Below are 21,857 nucleotides of genomic sequence, written 5' to 3' on the forward strand. Positions count from 1 at the left end.
AGAAAGCCACAAAGACCATTTATGCACTGGAGGTTTCATGCCGGGCAGCAGGCTGGTGTTTTAATTGTGGAAGGTTGACTCACCTCTTCCTGCACCCACATGGGGGAGCATTTGGCCCAGTGCACTTCATCCGCCCCCGATTTGTGCTCCTGCAGGGGAGCTGGAGCAGTGAAGTTCCCAGTGCATAAACGGTCAAAGGGAGGCTGGCAGTAGGTGGCTGTTGCTACAACAGTTCTGGTACACCCATGTGCTTAATGTAACAGTATAGTTGCACAGTACTTTATACTAGCGATCCCCAACCTGTGGGCCACGGACCACATGTGGTCCTTCGACTAATTGGAGGTGGGCCCCGAAGGACACCTTCTCTCCCCCCCCCCAGCCCTTTACAACACACTTCATTGTTGTGGCGTGTCTGTATCTTATTTTGAAGGGATGTTTAAACATTACCATAGCGATCAGAGAGCGCTAGGCCAGTGGTTGAGAGTAGAGAACTACTCCCCTCCCCACCGGGCCTCAGTAAAAGGTGTTGAGTGGTCCCCGGCGTTGAGTGGTCCCCGGTGATAAAAAGGTTGGGGACCACTGCTTTATACAACACCTTCGAAAGCAGGAAACAATAATTAAAAGTATGGCCAACATAGTTATATATATCTCAAATGAGATGGGTGCTTCTAAAACAGCAGCCTATTCCAATATGGGAAAATTACTATGGAAATTGAATGCAGCTTCAAAGATAATTGTGTGTAAACCTATGTAAACTTCTGAAGCTATTAATCATTTTATATGAAACACAGCCCACACATCTCCTTATAGATGAAGAAATGTGACCTAAGTGATAAGGTTATTAAAAGGAAAATAACTTAACTACGGTATTTAAATGTTACTTTGTCTGGCCAGAATTAACGATAGCTTATATTTTGAAGGTCATTAATTCAGAGGGTCCCATTGGTCGAAGACTTGGCACATCAGTTGGCCAGATTCAGTCTCATTGCTTCTAAAAAGATAATGTTTGAAAGGATGCCATACCTTCTTACTTTTGCTTTTCTTCTGCTGAAACACTCTTTTAATGCTTGTTGACCCAGGAGACTTATCTAAAATAAAAGCCAACATAGTAAGCTATTTTTGGTCAATTAGAAATGGTTTCAGAACTCAAAATAAATATTAAGCACAAAGTCATCTTTTTGGTCATCAGTAAACAGATCCTGGAGCGCATAGTACTTATGTTCACATTTATACATAAAACATATTTTTATGGCTATATTTTCCTGTTGAATCATTTTTGCATCAGGATCTTGAGGTACAGGAGTTGCATTGGAAAAGCCAGTACATTCATTTTTGGGCCTTTCAGCAAAACATGGGTTCAGACATTTGCCACCTCTCCCTGGGCCTAGTTCTGATGTGTCTTTAAAAACAATTCCTGCCAATTACTGTTGAACTGGTTTGTCTGTGGAATGTACCTGCACACCTATGAGCTCAACACCAGTAGTCCCTGGAATGGACCTTTGAAGATGAGAAGTTCTCTTCAGCTTTTGCCAATTAACAAGGGCCTTGCTAGGTGTGAGAGCCTGACCTTCTTGATATTGCAGGTCAAGTGATGCCAGTTTGCTAACACCTGAATATCACAGAATCACAGAGTTGGAAGGGGCCACACAGGCCATCTAGTCCAACCCCCTGCTCAACGCAGGATCAGCCCAAAGCATCCTAAAGCATCCAAGAAAAGTGTGTATCCAACCTTTGCTTGAAGACTGCCAATGAGGGGGAGCTCAACACCTCCTGAGGCAGCCGATTCCACTGATGAACTACTCTCTGTGAATTTTTCCCCCTATATCGTTGAATATTGGTTCCTGATTGGACATTGAGAGTGATCTAACCTGTGGTTACTAAGGCTCTAATGGGCTTCCATATAAATTAATGTAATAATTTGATCGGTACTTATTAATAGACTGCATATGGGAGACTGTCAATAATATGTGTTCTATTGCTTAAGCCCTAGGAAAGGCTTAAGGACTTGGGAATGTTCAGTCTGGAGAAGAGGAAAGTGGGGGGATACGATTGCTATCTTTATGTATTTGAGAGGCTCGTAGAGTCATCTTCAATTCCTAATGAAATAAAATCTCTAAAAGCCATCATCAAGAGCAATAAGGCCCCAAGTGAAAGATGAAGAGTTGGTTCTTATATGCCGCTTTTCTCTACCAAAAGGAGTCTCAAAGTGGCTTTAAGTCACCTTCCCTTTCCTCTCCCCACAACAGACACCCTGTGAGGGAGGTGGGGCTGAGAGAGCCCTGATATTACTGAAGAGTTGGTTTTTATATGCCGCTTTTCTCTACTCGAAGGAGGCTCAAAGTAGCTTACATTTGCCTTCTCTTTCCTCTCCCCACAATAGACACCCTGTGAGGGAGGTGAGGCTGAGCGAGCCCTGATAATACTGCTCAGTCAGAACAGCTTTATCAGTGCTGTGGTGAGCCCAAGGTCACTCAGCTGGCTGCATGTGGGGGAGCGCGGGTTTAAACCTGGTTTGCCAGATTAGAAGTCTGCACTCCTAACCACTACACCATGCTGACTCTGTTAAAAAGGGGGAGGATTTGCCTTTGACCACCAGAAAGGGTATGCTGTGGATCATGGAAACTGCATGAACAAAATCTATATTGGCTAAGAGTAAGTGAAAAAGCTGTCTGGATCCAAATCATTGTCTGTTGTTGGAAGGGGCTATGGTTCAGTGGCAAAGCATCTGCTTGGCATGCAGAAGGTCCCAGGTGCAATCCCCAGCATCTCCAGTAGAAAGACCAGGTAGGAGACGTGAAAGAACTCTGCCTGAGACCTCGGACAGCTGCTGCCAGCCTGAGGAGACTTTGACGCATCAAGGGTCTGATTCAGTATAAGGCAGCTTCATGTGTGCTGTTATCTAGACTGTTCTGTTTCAGGAAGTGATGGAATGTTTGAAATGCATTGTGAATCATCCATTGTTCTAAGACATTACTAAGCATGGCAGATTCCAGGTTAGTTCTGGAAAATTCTGAACAACATTCTGTAAAAGTTTGAGGTCTATTTAATATATACTGAAGCCAAAAGGAAGTTACAGAATCTGAAAATCAATAATTTAAGATACTGTAGTAGGCTAATTGGCTGGTTTGATTGGCTCAAGAGCCTCTTGTGGCGCAGAGTGGTAAGGCAGCTGTCTGAAAGCTTTGCCCATGAGGCTGGGAGTTCGATTCCAGCAGACGGCTCAAGGTCGACTCAGCCTTCCATCCTTCCGAGGTCGGTAAAATGAGTACCCAGCTTGCTGGGGGGTAAACGGTCATGACTGGGGAAGGCACTGGCAAACCACCCCGTATTGAGTCTGCCATGAAAACGCTAGAGGGCGTCACCCCAAGGGTCAGACATGACTCGGTGCTTGCACAGGGGATACCTTTACCTACCTTTTAGTAGGCTAATAAAACATCCGAAGACGTGTTTTACTTTATAAGTTCCATACAAATTAAAATACATAAATATTAAAGTAGATAAACTTTTTTTTCTTTAAAGAACTTACTTGCTCCAAGGGTTTTAGATTTTGTCTGGTTTTTGGCTCTACTGTAATCTACCAACTGAGGTTTAGTCTTTTTACTTGATTCTTGTAGCCAGCTAATATCTGTCTTTGCGTCATCACCTCTGTACTCTGTGTCTGTATCACTAAAAAGATGTTTCCTGTTTTTATTTGTTCCATTCTATAAAACAAGAAAACACTGTAAACAATTTATTTGATATTACAGGGCGCCATCCAGCAAAGGCACACTCACTAGATCCAACTGAAGTCAATGAAATGCGATACAGTTAACCAGCTTCACTGCTGTTGATGGGACTCATAATAAACAAACACCTATGCATGTTTATGCAAAATATACTTCAAATACTTGCATGTCATTATGTATAAGATTCCAGCGTTTGTCATAAAAACTTTAACTGGATCAGGATCACAGTTTCCTTTTAAATGCATACAATATTTTAAAGAGAGAAAGGCCAGTCAATTGAATTCATGTTCTTTGGAGGATCTTATAGTGCGGTGGTCCCCAACCACCGGGGTGCGGCCCGGTGCCAGGCCCCGAAGGCCCTGGCACTGGGCCGTGGCTCCCTGCCTCCGCAGGGCCGTGCATGGGCTGCGCACGTGCGTTTGCGCCATGCGTGGTTGCAAACGCGCACGCGCGGCCGGTCACGCATGCACATTTGCGGTCGTGCATGGCGCAAACTCACGCGCGCAACCTTGCTGCACTTTCGCGCATGCGCAGGAGTGCCGCACATGCATGGCATGCGCACCTGGGTGAATGCCCTCCCTGCTGCCAGTCTGCAGCCTGAAAAAGGTTGCGGACCACTGTTATAGTGGACTCCAATTTAGTAACTGGAAATTCAAGCAAATATCAGATTAATGGCCACCAGCAGTTTCATATTGTGGGCCAAAAATTAAGGCAGTGATGTAGGAGGGAGGAAGCTTAGAGGAGATGTTAAGTACTGGAAATGGTCTCTGAAGACAAAGTGTCTTGAAGCACAGTGCAGACTAGCAATTGTGGGATCAATTTTTTCAGAACTAGAGTCCACTTTATCAGAAGTATGAAACATCCATCCCTCTTAGCCGACAAATACACCTGGATCAGAATTAAAAAGCTTTTTTTAAAAAAAGCAAGTCCCAAAGCCAGGAAATAAAAAGGGCAGGAATAAGTCTTTTACAATTCAATGCAGAGTTCAAATGTATACATGATAGGGGTGGTTTTCACATAGACCGTTTATGCACTGGAGGTTTCATACCAGTCTGCAGGCTGGAGTTTTAGTCATGGCAGGTTGGCCCACCTCTTCCTGTACCCACATGGGAGAGCATTTGGACTGGTGCACCTCATCTGCCCCCGATTTGTTCTCCTGCACAGGAGCTGGGGCAGTGAAGTTCCCAGTGCATAAACGGTCATAGGGAAGAGGCTTTTGTGGCTTCTCTGTAACTGGTGCAGCTACAGATAATAGGCAGTGGCATTGGGATTTCGCCATGTTAGGTTTCCCTCCACTTTGCCTGCCCCGGTTTCCTACCATCCAGTCCTCCGTACCAGTGGGGCTTTTGCATTTTAAAAAATATTGGAAATAGATCATCATTATAATAATATACCATTGTAGCTAGAGGGGGTAACAGGTTCTGTGAATTTCCAGATTTCAGTTAAAAGTAATCATCTACTCCTGTGGTTCTCAACTTGAGGGTCGGGACCCCTTTGGGGGTCGAACGACCCTTTCACAGGGGTTGTGGCAGGGTGAGCAGCTTGGCCAGGAGGGAGGGGGCACCACCACTGTTGCTGCTCCTCCTGAAGGTAGCCACCAATTTATATACAATTCATAACCAATTTATATACAATCATGAACAATGGATCTTCACACCTTTGGTTGGTTTTGGTTTCATTTCTGCAAGAGAACGCTTGGATAGTTTTATGGTTAGGGGTCACCACAACATGAGACACTGTATTAAAGGGTCACGGCATTAGGAAGGTTGAGAACCACTGATCTACCGCTTCTGTTTTGAAGATATGCTTTTCTCTTTATAGGTCCACAGAGGAAGGAGCTAGAGTCTTAAATTTTGTCTTTAAGGAATCTGAGCATTCACAGAACCTGTTAGCCATCTTGTTATGATGGGATTTGATATAACAATATCCCAAGGCTTTGTGTGGATTGTGTATTTTTACACAAGTAATTAAACATTTATAAATCTTGGAAAAATACCTATCCTTTCTTAAAATACCTTTTTGTCTTGTTTCTTTTGTGTCCTACTTTCCCCATCATCTTCATGATTTCTGAAATAAAGAAGGGTTTATCCTAATAATTACAACTGAAGTAAGCAAAATTTAACTTGGATTAATTTACTTTGTCCTATTTTTGTGACTTCAACCTATTCTGTCGCATACCTGTCAGCGGATGTAATCCTAACAGTACATGCTTCTGATCTGCTCTGAATAACTGTATTTTTGTAGTAGTTTAAACCCCCATCTGCCTTTAAGGCCAACAAAGATTTATTCAAGGCATGAGCTTTCGAGTGCAAGCACTCTTCGGCAGACTAAGAACTGACCATCATAACAGTAGGAATATATAAGTAAAAGTTAATCCTGTTACATTAGTAAACTATGTCAGAGCATCCAAACACAGCCACATGATAACTCCCTGCCAAACCAGCCAATCAAACCCCTCGAAGCCATTTGTAGTTCACAAAGACATAACAGAAATAAAACTGTCAAAGCCAGTGATCCACGGCTCACACTCTACTATTTACTGATTGTTTGGACATTGTCTTGGGAAGAGGACCATCACTGGAAACAGCATGGATAAGTACATATTGCCCTTGCTTAACCTCTTGTGCTACCCTTTCTTGTTTCCCCTTTCTTGACTGATACATGCTGCTTAGTCAGGAGCATTAGGCTGAATTCTGGAGATTTTTGATGTGGGGAGGATCATTTGAGCATGAAATTGGGGTTATTGTGGGTAGGTAGGTAGTTGTGAGTTCCTACGTTGTACAATGCAAACTTAAATGGGCTCCGGGGAATGGTAGAGGACAGGAAGGCCTGGAGGATCATTGTCCATGGGGTCGCGATGGGTCGGACATGACTTTGCACCTAACAACAACAACAACACGTTGTGCAAAGATTGGACTCGATGACCCTGGAGGTCAGGCATCTTGTCACTTTTTTAGTGATGCGGTTGTCATAGGTCATTGTCCAGACAGTTTTTGTTCCCTTTGTTATTGTTATGTGCGAAGTCGTGTCCGACCCATCGCGACCCCATGGACAATGATCCTCCAGGCCTTCCTGTCCTCTACCATTCCCCGGAGTCCATTTAAGTTTGCACCTACTGCTTCAGTGACTCCATCCAGCCACCTCATTCTCTGTCATCCCCTTCTTCTTTTGCCCTCGATCGCTCCCAGCATTAGGCTCTTCTCCAGGGAGTCCTTCCTTCTTATGAGGTGGCCAAAGTATTTGAGTTTCATCTTCAGGATCTGGCCTTCTAAAGAGTAGTCAGGGTTGATCTCCTCTAGGACTGACCGGTTTGTTCGCCTTGCAGTCCAAGGGACTCGCAAGAGTCTTCTCCAGCACCAGAGTTCAAAAGCCTCAATTCTTTGACCCTCGGCCTTCCTTATGGTCCAACTCTCGCAGCCATACATTGCAACTGGGAATACCATAGCCTTGACTAAACGCACTTTTGTTGGCAGGGTGATGTCTCTGCTTTTTAGGATGCTGTCTAGATTTGCCATAGCTTTCCTCCCCAGGAGCAAGCGTCTTTTAATTTCTTTGCTGCAGTCCCCATCTACAGTCCCCATTTGTTCCCTTAGCCTGCTGGAAAACTTAATCTTTTAGCAAGCAAGGAAAAGGCATATGGGTTTCTTTTTTAAACTCATATTTTCCTAGTGTAAACATGTTCACAGGCATGACTGGGGAATGCATGGTAACCCTGACTGTACTAACAGTTCATAATAAAGGAACAAAAATTGGAAGTTGCTCTTCTGCTAAATGGGTACATTAGTAGTGCTGCTACCAACAAATTTTATCCATTCGGTCCCTCTTAATAATTGTGAAACAGCCTTGAGGGATGAACGGTCTGGCCTCTCCAGGGCCAATCAGGGTGCAGCCAGCTGCACCCTGAGTGGCCTTGCTCCTACAGCTCCCCCCTCCCTCACTAAGGCCTCACCCCTTGCCTCACAGACGTGAGGCTCTAACAGCCAGGCACATCTGTGACTCCGCTACTTCACCTGCAGGGCCCCAGGTAAGAGGCCCAGCCGCGGGGGGGGGAGGGGGAGCGCTTCCCAAAGGCCTGGAAAGCACACCCGGGGCCTCGTGGAGGCCCTGGATGTGCTTGCCAGGCCCCCGGAAAGTCATCTAGCCATTGGGGGGGGAGAGATTCCTGGGGCCTTGGCAAGCACACCCGGGGCCACGCAGTGGCTCCGGGTATGCTTGGCAGGCCCCCATGAGGCACTCCCTCTCCCCCACCCCCCCTCGACCTCAGCACTTCCTGGTGGCCAGGAAGCTGACGGGGAGGACCCTTTCAAAGCCCGTTCTTATGAACAGGCTTTGAAGCTAGTCATATTATAATGTAGCTTGGTTTAATACATATATGACAGAGTATTAAAAACTTAATACTTACATTTTCTTTGAAAGACTTGTGGTAGCTTTCAATTTAGTAACATGGAATTCTTGAATCTAGAATGTAAAACAAAAACAACCCATGATGATCCTCCTTACAGCTGATTTTTTTTATCCTTGTAAATGTAAAGATTGTATCATGGACTTCAGTTTTTCCCTCTCTAAAATTAACAAGTGTTCAGAGTACAGTTTGCTAAAACATCTAATTAATAATTGTTTCTACATACATACCAAATTATCCATTTAGGGCATTTGTTAAGCACTTTATCATGGTGCCAGTTTTAATTAAATACCTCAACAGAACCAAATGTCCTTATTAAAATGTTGAGAATAGAATACGTATTCATAATACATGGTCAAACCCAAACTCATAGCAATGTGTATGAAAATAATTATACACAGCTGACAGAGAATGCAATCAATGCCTTTTCCAATCTGGTGCTCACATTCAGAATTATGAACAACTTTTCTCAGGTGGATCTTTTTTACATCAGTTGGAGGAATTTTAGTTCCTGTGCTCCATATTCAAGAGATCAGATTAGTAGTCATATATACAGAATTTTTGGTGGCGGCTGCTCTGTCAAAGGAGATTCCTATCCTATTCTTTTGCTAAATGAGAAGGTATCTTTTTCATAAAGCTCCTATTAACATTTGACATTGGTAAGTAGGGACTGGAGGTTACTGGCTACATACTTTAGGTGCTTAACTGGGTTTCTGGATTGTCCGTATTAATGCAATAATTCAGTTTTCTGATTTAAATTTTCCATATTATTATTTTTATGTTTTAAAGTAAAGCCTCTTTCAGAGAGGTCTGATACATGAGATATCTGACCTCTCTGGGGGCCTTAGCTACCATTCCTGCTAAATTGCTGTTGTTTAAAATCACAGAAATTGTGCTATTCAGAACCACTGTTAGATTATTGTCAATGTTCTGCCTATATTCTTTGTTCGGTTGTTCCATATACCCCCCCTTGATGTTATATGTAAACCGCCCTGAGCCATACGGAAGGGTGGTATAAAAATGTAATCTAATAAATAAACCAGGGGTAGTCAAACTGCGGCCCTCCAGATGTCCATGGACTACAATTCCCAGGAGCCCCTGCCAGCGAATGCCAGGGAATTGTAGTCCATGGACATATGGAGGGCCGCAGTTTGACTACCCCTGAAATAAACTAACAATCAAACATACATTTGCATCCCAATGTAGCAAGAGATAGGTGAGCAAACTATCCCATATGTGAACAGCTTTCCATGGATACTGATTAAGTCAAGGTGGATATATATATATATCTGTATTCACATCTAGACCCTTCTGAACTAACTGAAGGTAAATTGGATGCAACTGGAGATGTGTGCCTGGGAATAGTAGTGGTAATGAACGATCAGTTTTTGTAGCCATAAGTCATTCATGGTCTCCTATCATTATAAATTTAAAATGGAAAAAGGGGCAAGATGTGAAAAAAATGACATTGTAATAGTTACATCAACAACCACTGTTCTCTAAGCTGCTCTCAATGACAAGATTCTCTTTGCTATTCCATGAAACTGTAGGAAGTTCAAGAGTTTCAAACAGAAATATGATCAGGACCAGAACATGTTTGGGGTCTTGGGGGAGAAAATCAAAATCCCTCCTTCCCCTGGAAAAATATATATTGGACTAAATAATGGATACTGTCTGAACATGCCCCTAAATCAGTGGTCCCCAACCTTTTTGTCACTGGGGACCAGTCAACACTTGACAATTTTACGGGGGCCGGGGGGCGGTAGTCTTCTGCCAAGGGACGTCGCCGCCGCCTGAGCCCCTGCTCCACTTGCTTTCCCGCCGGCACCCCTGACTTCCCGCCGCCCACTGCGGGGTGCTGCCAGCAGCAGCTGCGCAGTGCCACGCCGAGGGGAAGCCCCAGCCATGGCGGCCGCTGGAGAGCACCAAAAGTGAGCCGGCAGCAGAGTGGCAGGGCAGCCCCCGAGGCAGCAGCCGGGGAGGAGGACAAGGAGGAGCCGTGGCCCAGTACCGACTGATCTACGGACCGGGACTGGTCCCCGGACCGGGGGTTGGGGACCACTGCCCTAAATGGTATCTCATTTCATGATTATTTACTAAAATGGTAATCTTACTCCAAGCTTTATCGTGGGTTCATCAGATCCACTGAGGTTAAAATTGTAGACATCATCCCTAGAACAAAACAAAACATTCAGGGGACAATCAATAATTTCCAAATAGAGACAAATTCATACTTGTATGGTATTGTTCTTTACTTACGTCAGGTGTCCAGTCGTGATGTTAAGCACAGTTTCAGATTTCAGGTTTTTAGAACCTCTGTTTTTACTTTTTTTCTAGGCATAAAACAACAGTTAGGAATTCAAGGCTGTTGCCTACATTGTGCTTCACACATGCAAGTCTCAGTTAAGGAATTGCGCCAGGAGAGCAAAACAATTCTTTTGAGCTCTTGCTTAAAATGATGACAAAAAAGCACCGAGGTAATTGGCTGTGACACTTATTTCACATAACAAAGTATGCATTCTACTTAAAAAATCCAAATGGAATATTAATAGCCTTTTTAGATAATGCAAGGCTTTGCAAATTAAGAAAAATACACAGAGTACCAACTTGTACCCCATCATATATTCCAATGACTCAAGGACACAAGTTTAGTTAAGAGGGGATGGCACTTTCCACTGATTTCTTCCTTCTATTTCAAGCCCCCATTTCATTTAACTTTGCTGTTCCGGAAGCCAATCATTCACACTGAAGGGCTTCTGCTCCTCTACAGAGCTGCAATTCACAAACTTGAAGTTAGCTTTTGGGTGCAAAACATTTCCTCGTCTCAGAGCCACAGCTCAAATGGTGCACTCATACAGGGAATGTGTCATGCTTTCTCTGCTTAGTTCCTTACAAAACACAGAAGTGTGTCATAGTAAGTTAGAAACACCAGGTCACTGACAAGCTGCTCTAATGGAAACGGTCCGCAAAAGGGGTAACAGATTCCACTAGCTTCTCTGATGCCATTAAGGTCTTTCAGAGAAGATGACTCAGAAAGTGAGAGGCCCAATGTGCCCATTTTCTACATTTTTGGCAATAGCCACAAGTGTCAACTTTATGTCCAAAGAAAGAAGCATTCTCCAACATTTAAAGACAGCGTTGTAGGCACTTAGATGTCACAGCACACTGAGAAAACGATACCCATTTACAGCTATAATTTACTGTATACATTAAGAACAATTTTTTAAAAACATGCGAACAAAACAAGCTAGTTCTGAAAAGGGCTTGTGTGTGTGGGGGGGGGGGGGTTGTCTTCCACTTAATGCTACTAAAGTGGCAGACGAAAGAGAGATGAGCAGGAAGGCATGACTCCTCTCCTTTGGATGGGCACAGTCTGAACTGTCTTTGAGGGGGAGTTGCTTTTTCTAAACCTGAAAGCTAGATCTGGATGGTTCTATATCACGGCCCTGCATAGGAACAAAACCTGCCATGGTGGTACATGAAGACCATGAAGAAGAAATGTACAAAGGGGGCAGGGGGGTAGAATTAAACTCACTCCTCTCATTGAACAAAGTTTTACCTACTCCTTTAATCCTGATCCAAATCAGGGGCTCCCATAGATATGGTTCTAATCATGGATCTGCTATTGTATTTAATGCATCATTTCAATGAAAGAAAGATCTCACATGGGCAGGGGAACTGACTTTGCTATCAGGACAAATCCAGGAGGAGACAAAAAGTCCTCCTCAAGTCAGCCTAAGATAGTGTAATGATTGGGGTAATGCTGTGCTCTGAGAAACCAGTTGCCACAGCGTGCATCACAGGCTGCTAATTATTCTGTCTGAATAACGTGTGTATCATTTACATTATCATCTGACTCATACTCTCTCCTTCCCTCTCACCGCTACCTCCCATGACTTTGAAAAGCAAAGGTACAAGGTCCGTGTCCCCCAATTATCGACTGATGCTATTGCTAAAAGAACAGGATGCAGAATATTAAATAATGGATTTCGTTCAGATTTTCATTCCAAGGTCCCATCTCTAAGTACTTTTAATGCATACATGTGATTCTGAAATATTTATTATGAATATAGGAAAAGATAAGCATACCTTACTAAGACTGAAACCAGATTTGTTTAAAGATGCTCTATGAGAAAAGTGGATCAAATATAATATAAATGAAATTAATACTAGAAACATGCATTTGCAAAGAAATATTGCATTCAGTATTCAAACCACAATTGACACAGCACAAAACACAATCACTGCAAAGTAAATCCTGCCTTTGGTGAAACCAGTTTGCGAGTAAATGCTGGTTCCACTGAATGTGGTAGCACATCAGCTAATTCTATTTTATTAATAACAACTGCTCAGCTCTTTGGATCTGGAAGGCAGTTTATCAATAGGATTGCGACTAGAATCAAGGAGATGCGATTAGGAGCATTAGGAACATGTGATTAGGAGCTGAATATTACCCAGTGTAAGTTGTAATATTGGCTATATCGTATTGGATTGGTGATATTGCATTTCACAAAAGCCCTCCCCCCAATGATTCCTAGTTTCAATCTTCCTATTCCCTGTTATATAGCAATCAGAAATTGTGTCAGAGAGGCATCAGGAACTGCCTCTGGGCAGGGAGACACTTCAAAGATGATTTTTAATTCCTTCTGCAAGGGCATGGTTCTAGCGTTTGCTAAATTGGGAGTATTCGGAAAATTATAAATACGGAATTCCCCCCCAATGCAACTTTACCGAATGACAATACTCCCAGCATTTAATAAAAACAATACTTATGCCCCTCCTGACTTTCCAATATGGAATAAAATGATAACTTTTACATTGTACACCCCTCATTCCCTCACTCTGGGCCCAGCCTCTGGCCATTACTGAAGCATCATCTGATGCACCACCGACATAAATGTCAGAGTGATGGCTAATGGTCTTCACAATTTGTTTTTCAGAAAACTAATTTTTCAGCATTATGTGAAAAATCAGTTCATTCCACAACATGAGTCCAGGTAGGCCCATTTCCTTTGGACATTGAACATTTACTGCATATCCACATTTCCTGCTGCATATATTTCCTTGGCATGTTATAACAAGTCATTTCACACGGGCACCCACCACAGTCACTATCAAAAGAAAATGTGCATACTGTACCTGCTGTGAGAAAATGACTGGCACAATTTTCGTGTACTTTTCGCACCATCACTTAGTTTGTATCTGTCACTGATTTTACTGATTAACATATCTGTCGCTTCAACCACTGCTTTTGATTTTGCTTTCTGTAAGGATTTGGGAATATATGTTATTTCTACTAGAAAACATGATTAGCAAAATAACATAGCTTCTAATATATAGATCAGAGAATCAAAGCCGTCTGCCTATATCGGCCTGAATCCATAATCAACAGATCCCAGAAATGGGAAACACAGAGAATTCATACAGCATGAAGACAATTTTTGCGTAACTGAGGCTACTGGCTGTCTTTAATGGAGCAGGAGTTTTGCACTCTGGCCACAATCTGTCATCCTGCCAACAGTCTCAACGTCAAAGTTGTTTCAAAAATATTTCCTGCAGCTTGTTATATGGCTGATACACAAGCCTGTTTTACAGGGAGGCATTAAAAACAGTTCTATTACAATGCTACCAGTTCGCAAGTTAGGATTGCAGAATGTCTACCTTCCTTAATTTAAACCAGAACTTGCTCATAGTCTGCATATATTGGTCATCACAGCAAGGGATACTGTGGGTTTGCAGAAGAACTGGCTGGTTAGTTCAAATCAGTATATGGGAGTCAGCATCTCACCCATGATGCTTCTTGTTCCTTTCTCCCTCTTAAGGTACACATGAGTTTTATGCAACATGCCTTAACTACATGCCCCAAACCACGAAGATTCCCCTCCTGTGACACTCTTAGACAATCCCAGATCAGAGTCTAGACCAGCTTTTCTCAACTTTTTTACATTCTTTAGGTTTAAAAAAAAACAGAAGTAGCATGATCAGGCAGAATATGGTTAGGACGCACAGCTCCGTACATGCCCACCCAGGGCCACTCCCCTCCCCACCCCTCCAGGCTCATCATTGGCTATTTTGGGAGGGAGGAGGCGGGTCAACATGACCACATATGGTCATATACCCCAATAAATGTTTAACACATTTTAAAAATATATTAAAAATTAATTAACTCCCACCCATTTGGGAAACCCTTATAAGAATGGTCAAAAAACTATAGTTTTGCAAACCTTAGTTTAGACTCAAGTTAGCAACTCTATGCTCTCCTGCCTCCTACATCCTTGGTTCTTTGGTTACTTTCCAATCTGCCCCTCAATTCATGTTCCTCAAATTTGTCTTAGGTTTTAATTCCAGCCAAACAGATTCTTCCTGCCTTCACAGAATTTCAGCTGCATGCATTCAGGACAGCTTTTGCCCTGAGCAACTGAAACAATCATGATGAACATTCTGTGCTGTCACATCAGCTCAGTCTGCCGCCTATATTGCATCCAGTCTGGCTCATGCTAGTTTAGACATTGCCCTTCAGGTGGGATTTTTTTAGGTACAAGGTAGGCTTCAAGATGCTGACAAACATCATCAGAACTAAGGGCAAGACATGTACACAAGTAACTTTTTAAAAACCCAAACTCTGAAAAGTAAAGCTCATCATCAATTCACATAAAAGTTAAAACTATACTCTAAATTAACAGATTTTGCTGTTTTCCATGAGCAGAACAGTGCAATCACATGCAGTCAATATGAATCTAAGCCCAATTAATTATTTCAGTAAGCTTAAGGCTACAGCAGGAAATACTGCAGGTGAGAAATTAAAATGTAGGTCTTACAGAATGTTGTAAGAACAGTTCCTGCTTTACTTTTCATTAGATAAGAATGACTTTTAGGCTGCTTTGTCTTTTCACCTGTTCAGCTTTCTTATTGGTAGTTTCCTTCCCAAGGGAACAAGCATCAAAGCCAACTTCATTATTAGCATCAATAACTAACTCGGAATTTACTACTGAACTTCTGGTTTTTCTGCATGAAGGAAGTGATATTTGAGGTTTACTGGGAACAATCTTTGAGCTATTATTTTTTGATATTTCTTCTTCCAAATGCTTCAAACTGTCTCGGGACTCTGGACAGTATGTCTTGCCATTTGTCACTGGTAGCTTATTGGTTTCACTTTGCTTCTGCTCCATAATTTCTTCACTGCAACAAAGAGTATTTCTTAACGTGGGAGAAGTCATTTTGAATATTGAAGAGAAAGCTCTTTGTTTGGCCGCTCTATCACTTAAAGTGGAAGCTAATGCAAAATAAGAAAAAAAATTAAAGTTAAAAATGGGATTCAAAAAGCATTTATCAATATTAAACAAGGTTGTTATGAACAGGGTGACCTTGATAGAAAGTACTTCCTGATGCACTCATATTCTGCCTGTTACAGTGTGATATTATTTCCTCAGGTACCCAACACATCTGCTTTTTCTTGGGTTTAATTTCAGCAGTAGAATTTTCCAGAAGACCAGGTAATCTAAAAAAAAGGAGTCCCATTTTATTAACTATTAATTGCAGACATTTTTTACTGACATGTGTACCACCAAATACGTATTTATTTGTAATACTGGTACCATACCTTTTAACGAAGAGTGACAAAGGCATCTTACAAGGAATGGAGAATAATAATTTAAAATAATAAAAAACAGCATTGTAGAAGGACACATCAAATTCCAGGCGCTATCACTGAGAAGACCTTGTTCAGCATAATTATCCTTATTGATTCCATTACTGCGGACTCATACCATGGGTAGGTAAGTATGGGTAGAAACTTACTGGATGTTCTTTACCTGGATTTCAGTAAGGCTTTTGATGAGGCTCCCCATGGTGTTCTGATGGATTTTCGGATGGTTAGGTGGATAGGGAACTGGTTAGGAAATTGCACCCAAAAAGTGGTTGTCAATGGTATTTTATCAGACTGGAGGGAGGTGAGCAGTGGAGTGCAACAAGGGCCACCACAGTGTGTTAACGTCCTGTGACTATGGGCTGTATTCACAACATCCACTGCTGGTTTTCAATTTTTTTTAAAGAATGAAACGAAGTGCCCCCACACAGTTGTTTTTTATACAAAGAAATCCCAGTGTAAAATGTTCCCTTCCGTAAAAAAAAAAAAAAGAAGAAGACCAGAAAGAGGGTGACCTTGGGGAGCATTTCTCCCGCCCCTTTGCAAAACCCATACAGGCTGGAATAAGGGAGGAAGAAACAGCTTAAGGAGAGCTTGTTTTTTTACTTCTTCTGGCATTAATGCTTATCACATCACTTAAGAGGAAAGCACTACAATGGGACCACCAGAGGTTAAAGGGGCTGCTCCTGCTGGAAACCAACCAATCAGAGACCAATCAACAGACCAATCAAACAAAGGGAAGGGGGAGAAAAAAGTGTTGGTGATCAGCCACGGGGAGACTGTCAGCTCCTGCAAATATTGGTTTTTCCAGTTTCTGGGAAGAAGAGTCTATTCAGGTGCAGATTACAGCACCCTGGTTAAGGCTGTTTCAAGTTGGGAAAAATGATCATTGCAGATCTCTGGCAAGATCTGGGTCTGGATTGAACAGACACATGTGAGTGTAGACTTGGCCCTGGATGCTTTACCATTATTAGGATTTCATTTGCTTCCCTGGAATCTGGAGGAAAGACAGTGTCTCATCAGCATACTGTTTTTACTGTTGGATGCATAAGTTGAAAAGAGTAAGAGTCCAGTAGCACCTTAAATAACAAAATTTGGGGTAGGGTGTGAGCGTCTGTCAGTTCTCACTTCCTCAGATACAAGTAGAATGTGAGTCTATCTGCCCTCTATATTGGAAAGTGGAGTGATTTCAGATGCCAAATGACATTAGCAGGCAAATGGCAATAGCAGGTATGATCAGATAAGAAGTGAAATACGGGGGATTAGTAGTTGTGGAGCATGGTAATAAGACAGGAATCCTAGGTCCAGGAGGATGCATTGCCTTGTGCTTCATTCTCAATTGCAATTCAGCAGTCTCTCTTTCTAACCTCCCTTTGAAATCCCTTTGTAAGTGAACTGCTACTTTTAGTTCAGCAGCTGAATGCTCTGAAAGGTTAAAATGTTCCTCTACTGGATTGTTAATGTTGTGGTCTCTGATGACTTTTGTCCATTAATTCTTTGTCAAAGGGACTGGCCTGTTTGTCCCTTGATTTGAGCCTGATACTTGTCTGGATGAGTGAGACTTTCTGGGTTCCAGGGGCTAAGCAGAAACGGAAAGATCAGACATGGTTATGTCTTTAATGGATGCAATCACCACTTGCTCTGTCACTAAAGAAAGCACAGAGACCTATTTTACTGTCATATTCTCCAGGCTATATATTCAAATATGACAGGCAGACTCCAAGCCATTAATTTCATATTTCAGTTTTAAAGTCTGAACAAAGGACCATTTCACACTTCTCAGTGAACACCTTTTCTCTGGTTGATAAGAATTTAGCCCTGGGTTGTTTCCTTAACCCTTGCACCAAGACAGATTCATTCTGACTGGAGCTCTTATGCCTAGAGGAAGGATCATGATCTTCCTACAGAACAATATAGCTTTAGCATTATAGTTACTATTAGGTTACTAAAGAAAAATATTTGAAAAAAAGTTGCTTTGGAAACATTTCAGATACTTTCAAATAGTAAAAAAAATAGTTCACAGGGAAGTCAGAAACTGAAGGAAGAGAATCAATATGAAGCTCAAAACATTTCTAAAATTGAAAGGGTACAGAGGAGAGCAACGAAGATGATCTGGGGCCAAGGGACCAAGCCCTATGAAGATAGGTTGAGGGACTTGGGAATGTTCAGCCTGGAGAAAAGGAGGTTGAGAGGGGACATGATAGCCCTCTTTAAGTATTTGAATGGTTGTCACTTGGAGGAGGGCAGGATGCTGTTTCCGTTGGCTGCAGAGGAGAGGACACGCAGTAATGGGTTTAAACTACAAGTACAACGATATAGGCTTGATATCAGGAAAACAATTTTCACAGTCAGAGTAGTTCAGCAGTGGAATAGGCTGCCTAAGGAGGTGGTAAACTCCCCCTCACTGGCAGTCTTCAAGCAAAGGTTGGATACACACTTTTCTTGGATGCTTTAGGATGCTTAGGGCTGATCCTGCTTAGAGCAGGGGGTTGGACTAGATGGCCTGAATGGCCCCTTCCAACTCTTATGATTCTGTGATTCTCAGGAAATGACTTGGTTGCCAGCCTTCTGAAGGAGACAAGCAATTCACTGGTAAGTACCAGTTTCTCAGTGATGAATAACCACCACAACTGAAGTGACTTCTCAAGTTTCTCTCATCCCTACACTAAGGAAGCTGTGCACAAGTGAAGGCTATGTGCACACAGAAAAGTACACTAGCCTATGCTTCAGCCTATGCTTTAATCCAGGAAGAAAAGCATAAACCATGTCTGCTTGGCCAAAACACAGGTAAACTTGATCAGAGCCCTAATTCCTATCTATAACCAGTCTGTGAATTTGAGAGAAGATACAACATAATTAGTGATATGTCTTCCTAAATCAGGCTTTCTCAACCAGGGCTTCAAAAAACCGTGGGATTTTGTGACAGCTCTGAAAGGGTTTTGCTGACTGGGAGTTAATTTATTTTTAATATGTGACTTCTGGAATGTGTGGCCTGCTGACATCACTTCCAAGATTTTTCAAAGTCTGAAGAACATTTGAGGAGTTTCTCAGCGTTAACAAGTTTAAGAAAGGTTGTCCAAAATTGTACCCAAAGAAAATGAACTGAGGCTCATACCAATGTCTACTGCTGTTTAAAACAGCCACCATTCATACTGATTATTTATAAATTGTTCTTAATACTTACAAAGGTTTTTCATTCCTGTCCATGGGTTGAGAATCAGCAACAATATCATTTAATTCATCTAAATGAATCACAGGCACACATCAAGTTAGACATTAAATCCAAATAAACATTTTCTGTACATACATGCAGACAGAACATGAATACGTTGAGTTACTTGCCTGCATTTTGTTTTTCAAAGTTGTCTAAATCTTCCTCATTATGAAATACCTGAATCCCTTTCTTGACTGGAGTATGCTATATACGAACAGAACAGAAAGTTATCAAATTAGTAGACATTTTTATTTATATATTGGCCAAAAATATCAAAAAGTGCCTATAAAATCTCTAAATTTTTTTTAAAATGTTTTATATCCTAATTATAAACTTTAAAAATTATACACCATATACTCTACTCTACTCGGGTAAAAAACTTCATGACAGCATATCGCCCTCCAAGTCCACATCAAAAATTGTTCATTGTTCTGTAACTGAAGTGGGAAAGAAGTCAAAGATAAGGAATTGGTCAGTTGACTGGGCCAACCCAATTACTGTTGACAGAGAGCACTGAGCATTTTGAACTTCCAAAGGAGTAACTGCTGATTTAAATGCTCTCTGAAACTTTCTGGAATTACTTTCCACTTATAGAATACCATTCCTTATATAAAATTTTTTTCTCTAAAAATATAAGGGGTTGGATACTAGTTGTGTTAATGGAAACCCTCATGGTATCTTCCCCATTGCTTTTCTGGCAGTACTCTTCTACATCCCCAAAATGCAATGCTCCACAGACAAAACCCCAAGAGGCACAGAGGAGGAAGAACTGGAGAATATGGTATCTTCCTCACTCTTGTGCCAAGAGAAAACTTGTCTGCTGTCCTTACTCCCTCAGTGGAGTCAAGTTGGGGCGATGGCCACATCCAACAGTACAATCTGTTCCTTTCCAACATTTGTGACAATGGACATCTCTTCTCTGGCTTCATACTGGACCATGGGAGTTTATGCAGGCTTCAATATAATTTTCAGTTGCCTTAATCTGTCCTAAGAAAATGCCATGAAATGGTTACCTTTTGTATGGCAATGTTATTCTTCTGAAGAGATTTTGTTATGGGAGATACTGGCATGCTATCTTCTACATGACTAAAATTCATTGTTCTTCTCTCAAGAACTGACGAAGCATCAGTTTGTTCTGCTGAGCTCAGCATTTGAAGAGGCATTTTAATCCGGCCTTTACGAGGAGATGCTGGAAATGAACACACAAGGTTTTTTTTTTTTTAAGTTTGCAGAACCCTGCCAAGATTGTGGTAAATAATGATAGTTACTGCTGAGTTTCAGCAAAGTTTCAACCATCAGGATAATTTGGTTTTCTCAACTGATATGCTAGAGTAATTTACTCATGTTTCTTTGTTGCTGCAGGAACAAAGAAAAGTCTTGTTGGATTTCCCACTGATTTCCAATGTTACAGATCTTAGAAAATACTTGTGACTTTTCATTTCTGAATAAACATTTCCAACTTTTAATTAGAGAAGTGTACTCAACCCTATCCAGTGCTAAAATATACACTCCCCCCAAAATACCTTAATGGTCTCACTAGGTATGTGTTTAGGTACAGAAAGCAGTATTTGTGATTCTTGGAAATACTGTCTCCTTGTCCTGTATATTTCTGGGTATTTGGGAATATCTGGGGCCAACATTTTAAAAATTCCAAGCTGCTGGGGGCGGTGGTTTGGGAAGGACTGGGAATTGTGGCTTCTGGACGGCATAAATATCTTCCAAGCCAGGTGAAAGTGGCCCCTGGCCAGTGTGAGCCAGGTACCGTATCCAGCAAAGGTCTGGTCTGGTTGGCTCCTTCTCCCCCCCCCCCCTCCTTTTCTGGGGCTGTTTTTTTCCTCCCAGTCTGAATTCAAATCAGGAACCACTGATATTTCTAGAGTTCAATATACTCACATTTGAAAAAAAAATCACATTTTTTGTACACACCCACAGTTATCATATCTACTAAATATAGATTTGTGGGTCACCTTATGATGTATATACAAAAGCTACAAAAAGTAGATTTAAATTTGTTTCCTACATTTCTGTTGTAACCTGTCATAGGTTCTCTGGGAGAGGAGTGGGCTAGAAACGTTTTAATACATAACGAGGTCAAGAAAGCTGTTGTACCATTCTGAAAACACTGCAAGACGGTTATTTAGACCAGGGGTAGCCAACCTGTGGTCCTCCAGATGTTCATGAACTACAATTCCCATGAGCCCCTGCCAGCGTTTGCTGGCAGGGGCTCATGGGAATTGTGGTCCATGAACATCTGGAGGACCACAGGTTGACTACCCCTGATTTAGACTATCAATTTAAAATCCCTACTTGCCTCAAAGACTTCCCCTTCCTGTTGTACAAGCTGGTCATACCAATTGTGCTTTCATCAAGTATATTCAAGTAAATATAAATCATCAGCATCACCAAATATATATAAAATAAACAAATTATATAGGAACCTGTTTAACTTACACGTATTAAGCAACTGAAATGGACTTTGTCCTGGTAATCTGGTAGTACACGGTACAGTCATTGATGCCTCAGATACTTTCCTTTTACTAGGGGCCATCTTGAAATAAAAAGGTAAAAAGTATACTTAAGATTACAATTTACACATGCATTGGAGCATATGAGGCTCTGTCTTTATGTTTCCATTCTTATAAACAATCTTACTTTGGACTGAGGAGTTTGGAAGTCCACATTAACTTCTTTATTCAGATTTTGGGGGAGATGATGACGTTTTACAGGATAGCTACATTTGTCTTCCATTGGTTTACAAGGTTTCTCTTTTAAAGGTGATATCTGACTTTCAGGTACAAGAACCTATTCAGTTGGGGTTTTTTTGGGGGGGAAACAATAACATTCAAGTTAAACATTGTTTACATTGTTCTA

The 21,857-nt window shown here is 41.7% G+C and overlaps 1 protein-coding gene across 6 annotated transcripts in view; it reads right to left on the reverse strand.

Moving 5' to 3' along the window:
* Positions 1 to 21,857, reverse strand: part of SYCP2 (synaptonemal complex protein 2) — a 62,305-nt gene that overhangs the window by 14,144 nt on the left and 26,304 nt on the right. For all 6 annotated transcript variants that reach the window (XM_077335757.1, XM_077335754.1, XM_077335753.1 and 3 more), the window contains 15 exons: positions 21,639 to 21,788; positions 21,438 to 21,534; positions 20,000 to 20,175; positions 19,115 to 19,190; positions 18,957 to 19,014; positions 15,492 to 15,625; positions 15,021 to 15,400; positions 13,267 to 13,391; positions 12,217 to 12,253; positions 10,387 to 10,460; positions 10,242 to 10,299; positions 8,128 to 8,183; positions 5,741 to 5,792; positions 3,527 to 3,701; positions 1,024 to 1,088 (listed from right to left, as the gene is read on the reverse strand). In XM_077335757.1, the coding sequence (XP_077191872.1) occupies positions 1,024 to 1,088; positions 3,527 to 3,701; positions 5,741 to 5,792; positions 8,128 to 8,183; positions 10,242 to 10,299; positions 10,387 to 10,460; positions 12,217 to 12,253; positions 13,267 to 13,391; positions 15,021 to 15,400; positions 15,492 to 15,625; positions 18,957 to 19,014; positions 19,115 to 19,190; positions 20,000 to 20,175; positions 21,438 to 21,534; positions 21,639 to 21,788 (1,713 nt within the window). The remainder of the gene's footprint in view (positions 1 to 1,023; positions 1,089 to 3,526; positions 3,702 to 5,740; positions 5,793 to 8,127; positions 8,184 to 10,241; positions 10,300 to 10,386; positions 10,461 to 12,216; positions 12,254 to 13,266; positions 13,392 to 15,020; positions 15,401 to 15,491; positions 15,626 to 18,956; positions 19,015 to 19,114; positions 19,191 to 19,999; positions 20,176 to 21,437; positions 21,535 to 21,638; positions 21,789 to 21,857) is intronic.

The sequence above is a fragment of the Paroedura picta genome, chromosome 4, assembly GCF_049243985.1.
Source record: "Paroedura picta isolate Pp20150507F chromosome 4, Ppicta_v3.0, whole genome shotgun sequence".
NCBI classification, from domain to species: domain Eukaryota; kingdom Metazoa; phylum Chordata; class Lepidosauria; order Squamata; family Gekkonidae; genus Paroedura; species Paroedura picta.